The sequence below is a fragment of the Protopterus annectens genome, chromosome 10.part0 (assembly GCF_019279795.1).
Source record: "Protopterus annectens isolate FY-2018-M chromosome 10.part0, PAN1.0, whole genome shotgun sequence".
Classification (NCBI taxonomy): Eukaryota; Metazoa; Chordata; order Ceratodontiformes; family Protopteridae; genus Protopterus; species Protopterus annectens.
In genome coordinates this window covers 350,738,055-350,759,438 of record NC_056744.1, presented here as the reverse complement: position 1 = coordinate 350,759,438, position 21,384 = coordinate 350,738,055, and the positions used below count along the sequence as shown (strand labels likewise).

The following is a 21,384-nucleotide window of genomic DNA, read 5'->3' as shown; positions in this document are numbered from 1 at the left end:
TACACCTACCATAAATGTAGATGTTCGAGTGTCTTCACTGTTGCAGTCGGGGTTTCCCTCCCTCCTATCCCCTCTTTTTCTCTTATTTGTGGTGTATTTGTGTTTCCTTGTTGGATTCATTTTTGATTTGTTGGGGACTTCTGACATCTAGGGCAAGAAAGGCTGGAGAAGATGGCGTCGGCTGAGGGCTATGTACCAAGGCGTACTGACGTCAGGATACTAGCTTATACAGCCGACGCCGGACCCAGACTTTGGGATTCTGGCCGACCTCGGGCTGCCTGCCGGCAGGAGCACCCTACAGTTATGACTGCAACAGTGAAGACACTCGAACATCTACATTTATGGTAGGTGTACACAACTGTACTTTTTTCAGGGCAGACCATTTGTATTTCCTCTGGTTGCCACGGTGACAGTGGATGCCTCCCTGATTTGGGGGGGGCATTTTCAGGGCAGGACTGTCCAGGGCACTTAGCAACCCCTAGAGTACCATCTGCACATAAACGTCTTGAAGATGAGAGCAGTACTTTTAGCGTTGAAAGCTCTTCAGGACTCTCTACCTACCGGGACTATTGCAGTTCAGACGGACAATATGTCGGTAGTGTGGTACATCAACAAGCAGGGCGGAACCAGGTCCTATCCCTTATGTCGAGAAACACTCAGACTCTTGCAGTTGGCGATCTCCTCTCAACGGTTTTTGATAGCAATGCACATCCCCGGGAAGTCCAACGTCATAGCGGACAGGCTAAAGCAGAGCAATCCTTATGCCTCATGAGTGGTCTCTCAATCAGTTAGTAGCAGACAAAATTTTCCGCAGATGGGGTCAACCTTGCTGTGACCTTTTTGCAACCCCTCTCAACAGCAAGTGCAGTGACTTCTTCACTCTCTTCCCCCTCCCAGGCCATTCCCTCAGTAGTTCATGATTGGCCCCGGGGTCTGCTCTATGCATTCCCTCCTTTTCCCTTAATTCCAAAACTGATTCAGAAAGGGACCGCTTTGGGATCCAGGATGATCCTCATTGCTCCTTACTGGCCTCGACAAATTTGGTTCCCATTCCTGCATTGTCACCTGCTGGAGCAGCCCTGGAATCTGGACCCAGTGCCATACCTCTTGATCCATCAGTCGGGAGGGCTGCACCAAATCCCTTCACTCTCTCAACCTCATAGCTTGGTTGCTCCACTTCCAGCCTTAGCCAGGGTTCCACATATTTCTCAGCCAGTGAGCGAAATCATACTTCCTTCGCACAAGCCTTCTACTAGAAAGACTTATGCTAGTAAGTGGAAACATTTTTCTTTCTGGGCAGAGGCTAGAAAGATAGACCCCTTTACAGCCCCTGTCCATAATGTTTTAGATTTTTTGGCGGAACTTGTTCGAGCAGGTTCTTCAGCTGCCACGATTAGGGTCCAATTGGCTGCTATCGCAAATTTTCACGTTAGCCTAACAGAGTCCACTATCATGTCCCACAAACTCTGTAAGGCCTTTCTTTAAAGGGACTATTTTACTTAGACCCCCGGTTAAAGACCCCCCCCCCCCTCTGTGGGATTTGAACTTGATATTAACTTTATTGATTCTCCCTCCTTTTGAACCTGCAGCTTCTTGTTCCTTAAAGTTACTCTCCTGGAAGACTCTCTCCGTAGTAGCCATCACCTTGGCCAGAAGAGTATAGAGTTTCACTCAGGACTAATCCTTCCTTTTTACCCAAAATACCCTCAGAGACAAATCTCAATCAGGCTATTGATCTTCCTGTCTTTTTTCCTAATTATTCAAACAGAGCTGAACAAATGTTACACTATTTGGATGTTCACAGGCAGTTACGTTTTTATTTGGATAGGACCAAACAGTCAAGAAAATCAGATCAACTCTTCCTGTCCTATGTTGAGGGGAAGCAGGACCTGCCAGTTTCTAAGGTAACCTTGTCCAGGTGGCTGGCCTCTATTATCTTGATCTACCAACTGAGACCTAAAGAACTCCCTACAAAACCAAAAGCTCATTCCACCAGAGCATTGGCTACGTCGGTAGCTTTTCAGGCTAGACTTCCAATGGAATCTATTTGTGCTGCAGCCACATGGGCCACTTCTCATACCTTCATTTCTCATTACAAGTTGGATATGGCCTCCAGGAGTCGAGCTGATTTTGGTTCCACTGTGCTCAAGAATCTGTTTCGATGAGACACCCAAGGCTAAGGTGCTAGGGACGTTGTCCCATCCAGCAAGAATGAAGGCGAGATAGACAACTTAACATTAAGAAGTTATGTACCTACCATAACGTTCCATGTTAGTTGTCTTCATCTCGCCTTCTTTCTTGCATCCCACCCTCCATCCCCCTAGCCTGGTTAGGACTGAGAAGAATCCCATTTGAGGCCTTCTTCCTACGGTTGACCTTGTTTTTAGGTTAAGTCCTCCTCTGTGTGTAGCACTGTTAGCTCTTCCAAACGAGATCTGGATATCTGACGCCTAGCATTATGGGAGAAGGGGAGGCCCCGAGCCGGTAAATAGCTCTCAAGCTTTAGTAAAAGGCCGAGTCAGAGCAGAGGATCGGCTCCGAACCCATCCAGCAATAAAGAAGGCGAGATGACCTGATCACTCATAAAATCATCCAAGGCCAACTTTGAGAGAAAAATCGCTAATGACACAAAAGACAATCATAAGGCCTTCTTTAGCTATGTTAGAAACCTGGGTGGAAACTCCCAGATATGCTCAGAATTAGTCCAAAATGATACAAAAATCACTGAACCCACAGACATTGCCAACATACTGGCAGACAGGTTCAGTGCAAATTTCTCCCTCCTCCCCAAAAGGAGAAATATCTATCCCACCAGAGTCTAGCCTCCCAAACATCTCAGATGCCCAGGTGAGAGCTGCTCTCTAAAGCAAAAACACAGCATCAATGGGACCGGACGGTGTCCCCGGCTGTGTGCTACACGAACTCAATGAGGAACTAAACCCACACATAAGGCTGCTATTTAATCTTAGCTTTACTACAGGATACGTACCCAAAGAATGGCAGATGGCAACTGTGGTCCCACTCCACAAAGGCGGTGCTTCTACGGACCCTGGAAATTACTGCCCCATAAGCTTGACGAGCCTTGTCTGCAAAGCTATGGAGAGGATCATAATGGAACTCATAAATAAAGACATTGGGGACCTACAGACACTGGATCCTACCCAATTTGGCTTTGTCAAGGGCAGATCCTGCCTCTTGAACTTGGTCGACTTTTTCGAAACAGTCACTAAGGCCATTGATGATGGTAAGGCAGTTCACACAGCCTACCTTGACCTAGCAAAAGCGTTCGACACAATACCCCACTCGGGCATCATAGAAAAGCTCACCAGCTTAGATGTAAACCCATATGTCACAAGATGGGTTGCAAACTGGCTCAAGGACAGAACACACAGGGTTAGAGTTGCTGGTGCCATGTCAGACTCTAAGCCGGTCACGAGCGGTGTCCCACAGGGCTCAGTCCTGGGCCCCCTCTTGTTCGGCATTTATTTTTCTGAAGTGCAGGCAAACATAGGGGGATTGTGGCTGACAAAATTTGCAGATGACTGCAAACTGGGCACCAGAATTGACACTCCATCAGACACAGACATCCTCCAGAAAGGTCTCATAGAAATGGATAACTGGTGCCAGAGTCATGGCCTTAAGCTAAATGCCAAAAAATGTATAGTCATACCCTTTGGGAAAAACAAGGCAACCCCTAATTACCACATAGGTGGTAATCCATTAAACACGGAAGACGTTATCGGGGACCTGGGGACCCAAGTTGACAGTAACCTCTCTTTTGACACTCACATTGCCAAAGTGGTTAGGAAGACCTTCTACATTGCCCACCTGATCATGAAGGGATTCACATCCAGATCAGGAGAGGTCATTGTATCCCTGTACTCTTCACTTATCAGACCAATGATTGAGTACAACGCCCCATTCGGAATGTACCTTACCCGACACCTGCAGCAGTTGGAAAGACCCCAAAAGTTCCTCACCAAAAGGATAAAGGGGCTCAAACATATGTCATACGCTGCCCGACTGAAGAAACTCCAGCTCTATTCAGTCGCATACCGCCTGCTCAGAGGTGATCTGTGCCTGACATACAAGGCCATGTCCAACCCGGAATTAATGGACATGCTCCACCTCAAAAAATCCAAATCCACCAGAGCCACGAGAGCAAGAGAATTAAACCTCAACACGGATATAAATAGGACGTGCTGGAGGGACAGATTCATCACCCAGAGACTCCCTACACTATGGAACAGAATCCCAGTCCATGTGAGGCAGAGCCCCTCACTGACTCTGTTCAAGAGAAATCTTGAAGAGTGGATGGGAGATCGTAGGTTTACCCCGGGAATCATCTCTGTGTCACTGCTGGACAGAGGCACAGCAAACTAATGGGTATAGTATTCTCATCCTAAGGGGTGGTAAAAGCCACACACACTCTGGCTAGGCTTATAAATGCCCTAGGGCAGATAGCCTAGTATGAACCTATGAAGACAACTAACATGGAACGTTATGGTAGGTACATAACTTCTTATTCCTGCCTATCTAGATGCATTCTCTTCAGCATCAAAAAACCCAAACTTACAACCACCTGCTCCTAAGAGACCTGACAATTTCTATAAAGTGCCAGATGACCAAAAATTCCTGTTAAGACCACCCATGGCAGACCCAGCAGTGATTGCTGCATCATCTGACAAGCAGTCAAGACTAATTCTCTCCTCATCTCTTTAACCTACTGACAAGGACCGTAAGAACATGAACAGGATAAGAAAGAAGGTTTATACCTCCTCCACCCTAGCCTTCAGAGCTATCAACTATCAAACCCATATGATAAAATATGCTTTGGATCTAGTCTCACAAGCTTCTACCCTCCTGTCATCCATGCCTTGATTGCCCTAGCAAAGCAGAGGTAGCATCAAAACTGTCCCTGGCTTCTCAAGTGGCCAGATATTCTATTAGATGCAGTTATGATGCAGCAGAGGCCTCTGCAAGGTCCACTGCTTCTGCATCAGTGCTACTCCGTTACTCATGGCTACGCCTTCAACCCCTACCAGAGGACTTCATGTCTAAAATCCTTGATGCCCCTCTAGTTCACAACCTCCTGTTTGGTAAGCAGTCTGCAGATCTCTTTGAAAACCTTCAGGAGAAACGTAGAGAGCTTCTAGACATTAAGCAAATGTTGGTATCCCCATTCCCAAATATTACAGAAATTACCCTGCTAAGACTACCTCTGTCAGGAGGACCTCCTTCTCTGCTAGTTCATCCTCTTCCAGGCATAGAAAATGAACCAGGAGGCAGACCACTTCCAGACCAGCCACCTCTCAATCTACTCAGACTGCCTTTTCATGACAGAAATGGCTCCAACAATGCGTGACTGCCTTGCCCACCTCCCCGTGTCAGCCCGCCTCTCTCACTGCCTTCCCCTTTGGAGAACCATCACCACAGACCACTGGGTGCTGGCAATACTACGAGATGAATATTTCCTCTCTTGGAAAGTAAAGCCCCTTACAAGGGGCATCCCATTTCCCCCCAAAAAAAACAACTGCACCTTATTCCTGAGATCCTACAGGTTCTTCAGAACCATGGAACTATAGAACCTGTCCCTTCAGGAGAAGAAGGAAAAGGCTTTTACTCAAGATTATATCTTGTCCCCAAAAAAAGACTGCTCCTGGAGGCGAATTCTGGATATGTCCTTTCTAAAAGATCCATCATTCAGAATGTTATCCCTACAAACCCTTCTCCCGCTTTTGCCAGTCCAGGCCTTTATGGCCACACTTGATCTAAAGGAGCCCTACCTCCATATCCTCATAAAACACTCTCTCAGAAAATACTTGCATTTTCTTGGCCCTGTTCTCACTTTCAGTTTACAGCCTTGCCCTTTAGTGGTATCTACTGCACCCTGGGTATTCACAAAATGCCTGACCCCAGCAATAGCCTTTTGCGGAACCAAAGGCATTCAGATTTTCCCCTACCTAGACGACATGCTCATTCTGGCAGAGAGAGAGAGAGAGGACATCCTACTAAACCATCTGCAGTTTACCATTTCCCTGCTACAAGGCTTGGGGTTCACCCTCAGCATCCCAAAATCATCCCCAAATCCCCAGCAGGACAAACTCTTTCTGGGTTGCAGAATCAGAACAGACCTGAAGAACAGACCTGATGCGGGCTTTCTTCGCTCAGGACAAAGTTCTCTCCCTCTCTACCCACTTCCAAGACCTGATGCATGTCCAACAGATCTCAGCAAGACACTTCCTATGGGTTCAGGGTCTAATGGCAGCCACCATCCCTGTGCTACCTTTAGCCAGGATGCATATGTGAAAACTACAGTGCTCCTTAAAGCATGTGTGGTCACAACACAAACACCCTGTACAGTTTCAGAGTCCACTCTTGCCCTGCCTCATAGCAGAAGTAAGGTGGTGGTTCCATCAAATCCAAATGAACCTAGGCCTTCCATTTCAGCCCCCCACCTCAACTCAGTACATGCATACAGACGCAGCAGACCTAGGCTGAGGCACTACCATGAAGGGCTTCATGGTACAGCAGACGTGCAGCCTACCCTCTAAAAGAAATGTATTGGTGCAAAGGAAATGACATTAGTCCTTTTGGCCGTGAAAGCTTTTCTCCCAATCCTGCATCCAAGCCCCCTTCAAGTCTTCATAGACAATACCACAGTCGTGGTACCTCAGCAAATAAGGAGGGATGAAGTCCTACCTCCTTTGCCAGATGATAATCCAAATTTAGGACCTTGCCTCCCAAAACAACATATCCCTGCTAGCAACATAAATTCCCTTCCCAGGAAAATAAACAAGCGGATGTTCTCAGCAGATCATCCTCTCTACAACACAAGTGGATGCCGAACAGGAAAATGTTTCTAGACATTCTCCACCGGTGGGGCACACCTCCGGTAGATTTGTTTGCCTCCCCCCAGAACAGACAATTGAAGAAATTTTGCACCAAGGACCATTCTCCACTTGCCTGGAGGGTGGACGCCTCCAGCATTTCATGGAAGGGACGGTTTGTATATGCATTCCTTCCCTTCTCTGTCATTCAAAGACCAAATTACCACCGTAACAGCTACAAATAAATGCAATCTTAGGGTCATACTGCTAAACGCTAGATGTCTAAATCTCAAAATGCACTTGCTCGAAGCACTCCTTAAAATGGAGAACATTGACATTTGTGCTGTCACAGAGACCTGGTTCAAGGCAGCAGAAGGCACTCTTGCACTACCAGGCTATAACTCATTCCACACCTTTCGGCCCCAGAACTTGGACCGAAGCTCCAAAGGCGTTGGTGTTTCCAAATTCATAAAGGATGCACACACCTCCAGACTGGTAGCTGAACATAACGCATCAGAGATACTTCAGGTGCAGCTAACTTTGGGTAAGACAGCGATTCAGGTCGTAGAATTCTAGGTCCCCAACCATGTCCCAAGACTCGCACTCCATGTTCCTATGCACCCTGGAGAATATTAGGATCCAATCCCAACCTAACGCACTCGTACTGGGTGACTTCAGCTACTCTTCCATTAACTGGGAAACTACTTGTATATCAATACACTTGCCCAACGTTTCCTGGAATTCATTAATTCCAATGCCCTGGACCAGCTCGTTCTTACCCCCACTAGAGATAGCAACAGCCTTGAGCTGGTCATTACTAACATGGGCGACCATTGCTCTAAACCAATGGTCAACTCCTCCCTGGTTAGATCTGACCACAAACTAATCACCTTGGAAATCCACATCCCTCCCACCCCCCACAAAGGTAACCACCATAAAAAACTTTTCCAAAGCTAACTTTGGACTCCTAAAAACAGAAGTGGCTAACTTCACGGCACCCATGCAAATGGAGCGCATGACTGCCGAATCATACAACAATGCATTCTGCGAACACGTACACAAATGCATGGATCTCGCCATACCCAATAGAACCAAGATGCTCTTTTCCAAAAAAAGGAAGCCAATCTGGTGGTCCCCTGCCATAAACAAAATCTGCAACAGAAAGAGGAAACTGAAACAGAATAAGGTGACGTCCCAAGATTGGAAAAACTCCCTTATCCTCAACAAAAGGTTGAGCTCCCGCATCAAATCCTCTAAAGCTAGCCATGAAAACAGAATTGCAGCAGATAGTAAGGACAACCACAAGGCCTTCTATAGTTATGTAAAGAATCTCCACGGCAATACCCAGATTTTTCTCTGAGCTACTGCAAAATGATGCCTCCTATACCGAGCCAACAGATATTGCCAATATACTGGCCGACAGATTTAGTGCCAACTTTACCCCCCCCCCCCCCAAAAGGGCCAATCACAATACCAGTCGATTGCCAGGCACCAGTATTACTGCTGCACACGTTAAAACAGCACTATGAACCTATTGGCCAAGGCAGCACTGGTTCCCACTACTACTTTCAATCGCCAAGCGCAATCACCACAAGTTACCCCACATGGTGGACTTGTAACAGAAGGGAACACTCATTCATCCTCACCTACAAATGTTAAGTCTAACACTCTGGGTGATCAACTTGTAATTCCCTTCTGACACCATTATTCTGAGGACATGCTCACCAACCCTTCTTTCATGTCAAAGGTGGTCAACGAACTGTCTTTAAACCAGTCCATTCACTTGCCCACCTTCTTCCCCTCTCCCACTAATAGTGAGAGGATACTCCATTCCCTGGACATTCGCAGGCAACAAAAGTTTTATTTAGGCAAAACTAAGTCTCTCAGAAAATCCAACCAACTATTTGTATCCTTCCACCCCAGTGCCCTGGGCAAGGCAGTCTCCACAAACAAGCCATCTCCTGCTGGATGAGAAAAACTATCTGCTTCTTCTAAGCACACCATGACAAGGACATACCTCAGGGGTAAGAGCTCACTCTACCCGGGCCGTGGCATCCTCCAAAGCCTTCCTTAAAGGTCTGGACACAGCCTTCATTCTGGAGGCAGCCACCTAGTGCATTATACATACCTTTACCAGACACTGCAAATTGGACCATGTTTGCAAAGCCAAGGCAGGATTTGCTAGGGCAATCCTGCAGGGCTTTCCTGGAATCAGCTACCTCTACCTCCACCCTTCCTCCTTCCTAAGCTGTGGCACTCTTGCGCACTAAGAATTTCCACACAAGAACCAACTACACCTTATTTCAGACATTATACAAGATGTACTGAACCATAGAACATGCCCCCCCAAGAGAAGAGGGAAAAGGCTTTTACTCAAGGTTTTCTTGTACCAAAAAAGGATGAGCCATGGAGGCCAATCCTGGATTTGTCTTTTCTAAATCTCTTCCTAAAAGTCCCATCCTTCAGAATGCTAGCTCTCCAAGCTCTACTTCCACTGTTGCCAGCACAGACATTCATAGTCACTGTAGACCTGAACGAGGCCTACCTCATACCTATAAAACCCTCTCACAGAAAGTACTTGCATTTCACTGGGCCCTCTCCCCACTTTCAATGTGCTGCCTTGCCCTTTGGTTTATCCACTGCACCCAGGGTCTTCACCAGATGCCTTGCTCCAGCCATAGCCCACTGCAGAACCAAGGGCATCCAAATATACCCCTACCTAGATGATGTACTTATTCTTGCAGAAAAAATCACCCTAAAGAAAAGTCTGCAGTTTGCCGTGTCTCTGCTACACGGTTTGGGGTTCACCCTCAATCTCCCAAAATCATCCCCAACACCACAGCAGGACAAAATCTTTCTGGGCTGCAGGATCCGAAAAGACCTGATGAAGGCATTCCTTCCTCAGGGCAAAGTACTTTCCCTAACAGGCCACTTCCAGGATCTGCTCCAGGTCTACCAGCTATCAGCAGGACAATTCCTGAGACTTTTGGGCTTTATGGCAGCCACGATTCCTATGCTGCCATTAGTCAGGATGCACGTGAGAAAGCTGCAATGGTATCTGAAGACTGTGTGGTTCCAGCACAAACACCCTGTAGAATTCCAGATTCCCTTCCTACCCTGCCTAAAGACAGAGTTAAGGTGGAGGATCCAACAAGTTCAAATGAACCCAGGACTTCCCCTTCACCTTTCCACACCAGCTCAGTACATGTACACAGATGCTTCAGACCTGGGCTGGGGGGCTACTTTGAAGGGCCTCGAGGTGTAAGAATGCTGGCAGCCACCCCTCCAGGAAACACACATCAGTGTCAGAGAAATGACTGCAGTCCTTTTGGCACTGAAAACCTTTCTTCCCATCCTTCAGCCAGGCCCCCTTCAAATCTTCACAGACAACACCACAGTCATGTGGTACATCAACAAACGGGGGAGGACCAAGTCGTATATCCTCTGCAGGCTAGCAATCCAGATTTGGAACCTAGCCTCCCAAAACAACTTTTCTGCAGGCAGCCTACATACCATCCCAGTACAACCACCAAGCAGATGCTTTCAGCATTTCATCCTCTCTGCATCATGAGTGGATGTTAAACAGAGAAGTTTTTTGGTACTTGCGTATTATCACAAGCGGGTTTCTAATCTGGTGTAATTCATAATGTCGTCTTGGGACAAGTGTATGTGATAGTAAAAAAGGGATGTGTAAACTGCAAGTTACTATTTATCACTTTGGTTCTGCAACAAGAATAACAGCTGAATTCATATTCCTGGGTCGAGCCCTTTGCCGATGACACTGAAAAGGAAAATTAACCTGGTGCTACACATATGGCGTATGTATAGTATTACTGACTTCCATCCTCAGATCATCCCACTGACTTGGTACACAGTCGCATTCTTATGCGGGACAGCCACAAAATATGTCAAAAAGCTAGACAATGTGCACAAATCTGGACAGTTGAGAGGTATGTGTATGCGCAATGGTAGTGGGAATTGCGTACACTGGCGCAAAGCAGCAGTTATGTACAACAGCCCATTTAATTTCAGACTGCGGGAATATGATCACTACATGTAATAAACTGAAAATGGACATTACCAATTCTACCTTTGACATTAACCTTTCTGCCATAACTGAAGGCAAGCTTTGCCAAAGTGACTATGACAGCCATTCATGTCAACATGATAGTGCAAGAAATGTGGCGAAAACCTGAAATAATGGGAGGGCAAGAGCCTAAAAAAATCTGGGTACATTTTAATTGGTTATAAACTTTGAAATTGACACAATAACATGAAATATTTGGATTGCCCCGTGAACACCATATGAATATTTGGTACGTGTGTATTATCTGTTACAAATCTGGTTGCGATAATACGCAAGTACCATTTTTTTCTAGACATTGTCTACCACTGGGGCACACCTCAAATAGATTAGTTTGCCACCACCCAGAACAGACAACTGAAAAAATGTACCAAGGACCACTCCCCACTAGCTTGGAGAGTTGACGCCTTCGCCATTTCATGGAAGGGGCAGTTTCTGTATGCCTTTCCCCCCTTCTACCTCATTCAAAAGGTCCTCCTGAAGATCGGGAAGGACATGCCAAACACCTTGCTGGTGACTCCCTATTGTCAAGGCAGCATTGGTTCCCCCTTCTAATATCCATCACTAAGGGCAATCACAGGTTACCGCACAAGGTGGACCTACTCACACAGCTGACAGGAACACTCATCCACCCTCACCTGGAAATGGTATGTTTAACACTCTGGGTGATGAACTTTTAATACCATTCAGACACCGCTGCTCTGAGGACATTCTTTCAGTCCTGAGGGAGGCCAGGAAACCTAACACAAGGAGAGCCTACATTTTAAAATGGGAATGATTCTCCAAATGGTGTCTCCAAAGACAATAGGGATCCCTTTTTAGTGGATGTCCCTCTAGTCTTAGCTTGTGTGTGTGAACTTATCAAGGCAGGCCTTTCATACTCTTCAGTGAAAGTCCACCTATCAGCAATCTCTACCTGCTTACCCCTAGACCTTCCTCTACCCTCCAGGTTAGATGTTAAATTGTTCCTGAAAGGGGTCTTGCACATCAGGCCACCAAGGAAGCCCATTCCACCACCTTGGGACTTGAACGTTATCCTAGAAAAAACTTAAACTGGCCCCATTCGAACCAGCTAGTTCTTCAACACTGCAAATATGCACATGGAAAACAATCCTGCTGGTACTTCTCACGTCAACTAGACTGATATCAGAGTTACAGACAGTCATGACCTGTTCCCCCTACACTATTTTCCACAAAGAAAAGGGTGACCCTGTGCACCAACCCTTCTTTCATGATCAAAGTGGTCAACGAGCTATTAAGTCAGTCCACCTGCCCAACTTCTTTCCCTCTCCCACCAGTGACAGTAGAAGAATACGCCATTCACTGGATGTGCACAAATAGCTAAGATTTTATTTGGCTAAAGCCAAGTCCATAAGGAAATCTAATCAATTATTTGTATCATTTCATCCCAGGGCCCTGGGCAAGGCAGTCTCCAAACAAACCATCTCCTGTTGGATCAGGAAAACTCTCTGCTTCTGCTACTCTTACCACGGCAAGACTTACTTCATGGGGTAGAGCTCACTCCACTAGGGGCATAGCATCCTCCTAAGCCTTCTTCACAGGCCTGGAGGCAGCCACCTGGTCCACTGTACACACATTTACAAGACACTACATGTTAGACCATATCTCCAGAGCAGGTTTCACTAGGGCAATCCTTCAGGGATTTCTGGAATCAACTACCTCTACCCCCACCCTTCCCCTTTCCTAAGCTGTGGTACTCTCCCAAGCTAAGAATACTGCAACATGGGAATAGAAGGACATAGAATAGTTGTGTAAAATCTGAACGTAACCATATATGTCCTTTTCTTCCATGGTGCAGTATTTCTTCCCTCCCACCATCCCCCTGCATTCCTTTCACTTGACTATGGGGCACCCTACCCCCCCCCAAGACTGTGGTCTCACTGGGCAGTCTGTGGCATTTCACTGGTCTGGAGGACATCATTTGGCTCTACCTAGTCCACTGTCCAACTGGGCAGTTAGTTCTGAGGTCTGTGCGTGTAGATGTCCTATTTAAGGCTCCTGGTTTATGGCCCTGCATGTGACGTCCCACACACCAACAGCAGCTAAGCATGTACAAAATACATTAAACTGAAATACCTACCTCAAATTATTAAAATATTGGGACTTAAAAAGCATGAAAAATGAAAAATATTCCATCATGGTATTTTTGGTTTTAGATCTAATGGATTTAAGTGTAGTTCATTGTAGGTAGAGATAGCTATGCCGAATAACCTTTCAAAGTACTTTTATTATTATTAGTTTTCATTTTTCATGCTTTTTAAGTCCCAGTATTTTAAAAATTTGAGGTAGTTATTTCAGTTTACTGTATTTTATACATGCTTAGCATATAAAGTAAACAAAGAATTTTAATAAAGGCATTTAAGGGGTTTATTTTGCTTTGTGTTTATCCAGTCAGAGACTACTAGTGTTTAAATGTGAGAAATGTAATAGTTTGTCATCTGAGGAAGTTTATACTGCATAAACGAAACCGGTAACCTGTTTTCTGTGTGGCACGTTGTTGGAGTCTTATTGTTTCATTAAATAAGAGTATTTTTGCAGTGGTGGATCCTGTTTGGTTTGTTTGCTTCCAGGAACGAGGCACAGCCTGACATTTCTAAGGAGTTTGTTCGTTTTATTTCTACTGTTTTTTTTGTTTTGTTTTTTTTTTACCAAACTTGTACATCAAAACATGACTGCACTTTATGGTCTTTTAGTTTACATGACTGTTTCTTGGTGTTGCTACATTGCCTGTATGTTACAAGATATCTGTGCATTACAGACTGCTGTCCAGATTGTCCAGTGTAATGAGTAGAATAAGTCAGCTGTGACTTTAAATATTCAAGTGGATTTTAAAGTCCCTGTGTTTTAGCTTCTAGTAGTTGATGGAAGCCAGGGGGCCACGGATTAAAACTTCTGGCATCCCTTCACTTTCAGTGTTGTTTCCTTTCTTCTTTATAGAAGCTTTTTTTTTCTTTCTTTCACTCACACATTCTGACTTTAGTTCTTTCTTGGTTTAAGCATAGCTGTATTGTCTAAATTTAGTGTTAATGGTAGCTAATTGTTTTCAAAAGAATTAATGGCTTGATATAGGGTTTCTTAGCTAGACATGGAGGAAAATAAGCCTGCTGTGATGTGGTTTGTAAGTTGTGGATGTTCATTCTTTGTACATGAGTATACAGATCCCAGCTAATCTTTTAAATGTTTTGATACTGCCTTTTTTTATAAAAATATATTTATTGAATGACTCAGGGACACAAGGCTGGCCAGGATGCACCAGTTGAATTGGGAATTGAAGCTATCCAGTTTGGAGCTCCAGCTTCAGCCACTGTTTCTGAAAGTGAAGTTGTGACTGCTCTACCTGAGAAAGTTGTCGATGGCAAATTTCCTGAACCCAAGGAACAGAGGCAGAAGCAGCCCCGTGCAGGGCCTATCAAAGTGCAAAAGGTATGTGTTGTTTGGATATTGATGCTGGCTTTGTCCAACATTTATGTAATGTGAGAATACGATGGGCATATTTATGAACACTTTTTGTGTTGAATGTTTTTATGGCTTCTCTCCATGCATTGTCACTCCAGTGTGGAGTTTGTCTCTTTACATTGTCCTTTGCATTTACTGTGTGTTTGTGGCAGATTTTAATACCCACTTCCAATATAGTACATTACAAATAAAGATGAATGTAATTTGAAAACTTAAATTTTATTTTTACTGAGTAAAAGTGTGCATCAGTAGTGATATGTTGAAGATTGCTTGTATTTCTTTAGTTGAGGATTTTCTTATCTCAAGTTTGCTTTTTTTTTTTTTCTTTGAAGCTGCTGGAGTAAGCGCTTTGTCTGCCAGTGTATTCTGTCACACATCAGGGCAGCAAAAGGGTGGGGGTGGCTGCTGCCTGGGGGCAAGCTGTTAGGTGACGTGACCAACAGTGTGCTGATGGTGTTGGGGGTGCAGTACTGCTGATGTTTTATGGAGCCACAAGGATATTGCAGCTTGATACTGCATTTGTGCTCATGGCTAAAGCATTGACTGTGTCGATTTTAACTGTAGCACATTGTAGCATCGTGCTACAGTTTCAGGTTGCTGGTCTTCGACTCTGAGAAGGCTTTTTTGTCCTAGTTTGTAGTGCTGCAGATAGCATAAGTTGACATCACCAGAGTTTTGCTTAGAACAGCACCCACCCCAAGTCTGCCAATTTTGTTTTGAGTGCTGCTGGCACAGCTTTGATGTTCTTCGTGTTTCACTGTTGCAGTCATTACATTTGGGTAATCTGCTGGCAGGTTGCCTTCATTTGGCCTGATTAACAAAGTCTTGGGTCCTGTGTCAGTTGCTGTCCCTTCTTCCATGACGTCAGGTCATCAGGGGTGCCAAACATGCAGCCGATGCCATTTTCCTCCGTTTTTCTTACCGCGCGGTGCCCGAAGCAAAAGCAGTTCGCAAGTGCCGGTCGGCCGACTCCTGAAATTTTCGTTTGAGTTTCAGCCCTAAAGATTTGTATAGTAAACTGACGCCATCTTCCAAACCTAGGCCAAAATCAACTTCTAGGTCTAAAAAAAGACGCTTGGGCCACGTGCACAGCCCTGTACCTAAAAAAACAAATGATCAAAATGGCTGAGGATTTAATTACTTTGATCAGGGGTTCCCATCCCCCTCCTGCTAAGAGGCCTAGGCAGGGCACTGACTGAGTCTTCAGATCAGGTTTCTATTTCTTCTGATTCCTCTTCTGATCAGGAATGATCTATTCCACCTTATGAGGACTCTGATGCAGATGATTCCTTCCCTTCTGCTTCTCCTCCTGAGGATTTTTCTTTTGGAGAAACTTTTGCATACCTTAAGGGAACACTTTCACTGCGAGAATCAGGATTTCTCAGAATCTAAAAAGAGGCTTAGGGATTTCCTTCTTCCTCCTCAGCATAAGCCTTTGGCTATACCTCCTGTTCTAGACATTGTTGATGATGTTTTCTCCTAGTAAGCCAGACAGATATTACAGAGTTCCTGACTCCCAAAAATTCCTCCTCAAAAACCCTACTGCTGACTCTGAAACCGTTTCTCATGGTCCCGAGGGCGTTAAGACTTCTACTGCTAAAAATCCTACCCCTTCTGATAGAGACTCAAAGGTGCTGGATAGATGGGATAAGAAGGTTTACACGTCTGCACCTTGGCAACCAGGGCTTTAAACTGTCAATTTCATATGCTTAAATATCAGCAGCATGTCATGGGCTTACTTGAACAGAAAATGATGATTTCTGACTGTGTGGAAAATAGAGTTGCAGGATTTATTGCATTCAGCTGAACAAGTTGGAAAGCTACTTTGCAATGTGGTTTTGACTCCTTGGAGGCCTCTTGCAGGGCCGCTGTAACTGGATCTGTGATGGGAAGGCATGCTTGACTCAAGGAGCAAAATCTGCCTGATCATGTTAAAGCAAAATTGTTGGATGCTCCTTTACAACAGGACAGTCTAGGGTGGCGCTCAGCACCAATCCATCCTTTATGCCTAAAGTGGTATCTAATGTGGCTTTAAATCAGAACATTCATCTGACAACTTTTTTTCCCAAATCCAAAGAACAAGGGTGAGCGGATTCTGCATTCATTGGATGTACACAGACAACTAAGATTCTACTTAAACAGGACAAAATCTCTTAAGAAAATCTGAGCAATTACTGGTGGCATTTGCTGCAGGGGCAGAGAGAAAGGCTATTTCAAAGCAGACTATTTCAAAATAGATAAGCCATTGTATTCGTTTCTGCTACATGCACCATGGTAAACCTGTCCCCAAGGGGATCAGATCCCATTCCACCAGGGCTGCATCTACTTCTGCAGCCTTTCTCAGAGGGTTTCCTACCAGAGACATTCTAGAAGCGGCTACCTGGAGCTCAGTTCATACGTTCACCAAACATTGCATTTTACTTCTCTTCTCTAAATACAGAGCAGGTTTTGCCACTGCTGTTCTGCAGGACCTTATAGCTGCTCCTAATGCTCCATTCTCCCAACCATAGCTTTGGGATTCTACCCAAATCTAATGACTGCAACAGTGAAACACGAAGAACATAGTACAGTTGTGTACACTTACCATAAATGTAGATGTTCGAGTGTATTCACTGTTGCAGTCCGGGTTACCCACCCGCCAGCCCCCTGTTTTTTCTTTTACTATACCTCTTATTTCTATTACTATGCTCAAAAGCCTTTTTGGTGTATTTGCTTTTATTTGGAGGTATATTTGTTGTGTTTTAAATTACATGCATATATATATATATATATATATATATATATATATATATATATATTTATATTTTGCTCCCCATTTGGGGGGCACCTGACATCTGGGGCAAAAAAAACTGATGAAAATGGCGTCAGCTGTATGTTTTTTATACCCCTGACATCATGGAAGAAGGGACAGCAACCGACGCAGGACCCAAGACTTTGTTAATCAGGCCGACTGAGAGCAGATTACCCAAATGCAATGATTGCAACAGTGAATACACTCGAACATCTACATTTATGGTAAGTGTACACAACTGTACTATCTTGATACTGATCTCCATTGCTGGAAAAGTGCCTATATTATATGCCTTAGTGTCAAGTCAGAATCACAGCTTAAATATGTTTGGTATAAGTGCATGATATGATGAGCAGTGCCATAGGTGCCAACAGTTAGCCTGAACACCTGAAGGGTTACCTACAGCACTGTAAGAATATGTGAGGTGCATTATTTTAAGGGTTGTAATGCTGGTTTCCATTACTTGGTACTTTTCATAGTAAAGACCTTGTGGAGATTGGATGGCATGTCCACTGTATGTGTTGTTCCCAAAGCGTCATGATTATCAGTTGAATATTGCATAGTGTCAGAAATGAAGAAATGTGTTAGCAGTTTGAGCTTAAAAGTAGAGGAGTATAACTTGTAGCTAGAAAAAAAGTCAAGCTGCAGCCTGCACGAATTTCTAACAAGTGTACATGTTCACATATCCCTTACCTCCTCTCTGCTTTGTGCTCTTATCTCCCATACCACCTCTCTGATGTTCTGCTACCCTTAAATACAAAATTGTAAGCTACATTTTAAGTTTCATTTTGGATGCCAATCTGTAACACACAAATATGTGGTGACACTACATTTTACTGATTGCAGAATGTTCTTCGTGTTTCACAGTCATTACATTTGGGTTATCTGCTTACAGGTAGCCCTCAGTCGGCCTGATTAACAAAGTCTTGGGTCCTGCGTCAGTTGCTGTCCCTTCTTCCATGATGTCAGGTCGTCAGGGGTATAAAACATGCAGCCGACGCCATTACATCAATCTTTCTTGCCATGCAGTGCCCGAAGCAGAAACAGTTCACAAGTGCCGGTCGGCAGACTCCTGAAATTTTCGTTTTCGAGTTTCAGAACTGAAGTCTTCAACTAAAAGCTAAGTACCCCGTTGGGGAAACCTTTTCTGCTCTTAAACGATGTCAGTATTAGTAAATAATTGCATTACTTGTGGAAAGCAAATGCCCTCATAAAGATTTTCATTCGTACTGTATTCCTTGCCTAGGCCTGGACTACGACATACCTCACTGTCGGTTTTCTGCCTTATTTAAACCACAAACTATCTGTCTGTATATTTACGCTTCTAAATATTTTGGTGCTCGGTTCAGTTATCCTGATATGTCTTCGGTCAGCCTTCTGACTACCGACATTCCGAAAAAACGCAAAGATAAAGCCAGAGACAGGACGCCTAGGTCCAAAACTGCTGACAACGCTTCTCCTAAGCCAGTCGCCATTTCGCCGGTACTCAGTGAGGTGCTTTTGCAGCCCCTGATACCCCCTACTTCTGATTCGCAGGCCTCTACTGAGACCCATTCGGAGTCCGGTACGCCGCGAGGTGCTTCAACTGTGCAACCTGTGGATGTCTCTACCTTGGATGAGTCCGGAGCCCCTGTGCAGGTACCGGCTTCTGAGGGTGTATTCAGGCCTACTGACTTGCGTATTAAACTGACGCCATCTTCTTCTTCAAGGCCTAAATCTCAAACTATGCCTAAAAAACTGACACCCTGACTGCATAGTCAGGCCTCTGTGCCTAAGAAACAGATTATAAGAATGGCTGAAGACCTTATTACTGTAATCCGGGGAAGCCAGCCTCCCCCTCTAAGAGACCTAGGACTGAGTTTCTGATACTTCTAACCAGGATTCGGAAATTTGTTTCCTCTGACCAGGAATTACCCTTATCTACCTATGAGGATTCTGATGCTGAGGACTCCATTCCCTCTGCCCCCCCCCCCCCCCCCAAGAGGACTTCTCTTTTGGTGAAACCTTGCATACTCTCAGGGAGCATTTTCGTTGGGAAAGTCAGGATTTCTCTGATTCTAAAAAGAGACTTCGAAATTTCTTACTCCTGCCCCAGCACAGGCCTTTAGCCATACCTCCTGTACTAGACATTGTTGATGATGCATTTGCAGAATCTGGCTTGGCCCCTGACTCTTTACCTCCTGCTCCCTGGAAACCTGATAGATATTACAGGGTCCCTGACTCTCAAGTTCCTTTTCAAAAATCATACTGCAGATCCAGAGACCATTTCACAGGGGCCCAAGGGCATTAAAGCTACTACTGCCAAAAATCCTACCCCTTCTGATAGAGACTCCAGGCCGCTGGATAGATTGAGTAAGAAGGTTTATACTTCTGCAACTTTGGCCATTAGCGCCTTAAACTGTCAGTTTCATATGCTGAAGTATCAGCAGCATATTACTGGATTACTTAAACAGAAAATGATGTTTCCTGATTGTGCTGAAAATAACGATTTACAGGATTTATTGCATTCAGCTGGACAGGTTGAAACCGTACTTTGCAATGTGGTTTTGACTCTCTAGAGGCATCTTGCAGGGCTGCTGTAACTGGGTCTGTACTTAAAAGGCATGCTTGGCTTAAGGAGCAATCTCTACCAGATTGTTAAAGCAAAATTACTGGATGCTCCCCTAAACCAGGACCACCTATTTGGCAACAAGGCAGAAGAAGTTCTAAAAAAGATGGAAGAAAAGGCTATAAATCGATGCAAACTGTTAAGATTTTTTACAAGTACAACCTTCAAGATTTAGTAGGCATTGGCCTTCCAAGAATTGGTCCTTTCCTGCCTCTTCCAGACCTTCAATCCAAACCCAGATCCAGCAGAGCTCCCAGGCTGCAGTCCCACGGTACGCACAGGACTAAGCAATGGGGGGGGGCCTCCACTTACAAATCTGGGAGTAAAGACCTCCCCCTATGGTAAACTGTCTCAGTGACTTCCTTTTAAAATTTCCAAGCACTTAAGTGACTGCCCCTTTGGGGGGAAGATTGCTCTTCAAGCAAAGAACTGGGAACTCATTACCCAGGACAAATGGGTTTTAAATATAGTGTCCCAGGGGTACAGATTTCACTTCCACACGTTGCCAACACCAAACTGGTGGCCAGACCTATCCCCACATCAGTGGGCAGAGGCCCAAAACCAAATACTTTCTCTGTTAAGCATGGGGGCTATTCAGTTGGTACCAGAAGAGGAAAAGGGACAAGGTTCTTCTCGAGACTTTTCCTGGTACCCAGAAAAGACAATTCATGGCGTCCTATCCTGGACCTGTCTACTCTAAACACCTTTTTGGAGATTACAAGATTCAAAATGCTGACTCTTCACCAGTTGCTTCCTATGCTAGGCAAAGATGCCTGTTTGGCAACACTAGATTTAAAAGAAGCATACCTGCACATCCCAATCAGGGAATATTGTAGAAGATACCTACGATTCAAAGCAGGCTGCATGCAATATCAGTTCTCTGCACTGCCCTTTGGCTTATCTACTGCACCCAGGGTATTCACAAAGTGCCTGGCTCCAGTTATTGCATTTTGCAGGCAAAGAAATGTCCAAATATACCCATACCTGGACGATTGTCTAATTCGGGCAGAAAGCCAGGACATACTTTTGAATCATCTGGCCTTTGTACAAAGGGTTCTGATTTGTCCGGGGTAAACCATAAACGAAAAGAAATCACACCTGATATCCTGTCAACAAATTATATTCCTGGTAGCAAGCTTGAATACAACTTCCCAGATGGCTTTCCTCACGCCAGGAAACAAATTAATTTAACAACCTACTTCAAACAAGTGGCCAGAAAAAACTGCCATCTGCAAGACAAATACTGCAAGCCTTGGGGTTCTTGGCCTCTTGCATTCTTCTGATTCCATATGCAAGACTGCATATGAGGAAACTACAGTGGTATCTAAAAAGCGTATGGTGTCAACATTCTCAGGCTCTAGAAGCAATGATTCTTATCATACCTTGCCTACGTCTAGAGTTCCTTTGGTGGGCAGAGGTCTGCCACCAAAACAAGGGACTACCTTTCACACCACCCCCTGCTGCCCAAACCCTAACAGACGCATCAGACTATGCATAGGGGCTCTCCTGGCAGGGAAGTGGATTCAGGGCAAATGGAACCAAAGTCAAATACACCTGTATATCAATCAAAAAGAAATGTTAGCTGTACAAAATG

General features: G+C 44.8%; 1 protein-coding gene across 1 annotated transcript in view; it reads left to right on the top strand.

Moving 5' to 3' along the window:
- Positions 1-21,384, top strand: part of PRRC2C (proline rich coiled-coil 2C) — a 2,776,386-nt gene that overhangs the window by 1,842,278 nt on the left and 912,724 nt on the right. Inside the window, exon 19 of the mRNA XM_044086759.1 lies at positions 14,164-14,358. Coding sequence (XP_043942694.1) covers positions 14,164-14,358 — 195 coding nt within the window. The remainder of the gene's footprint in view (positions 1-14,163; positions 14,359-21,384) is intronic.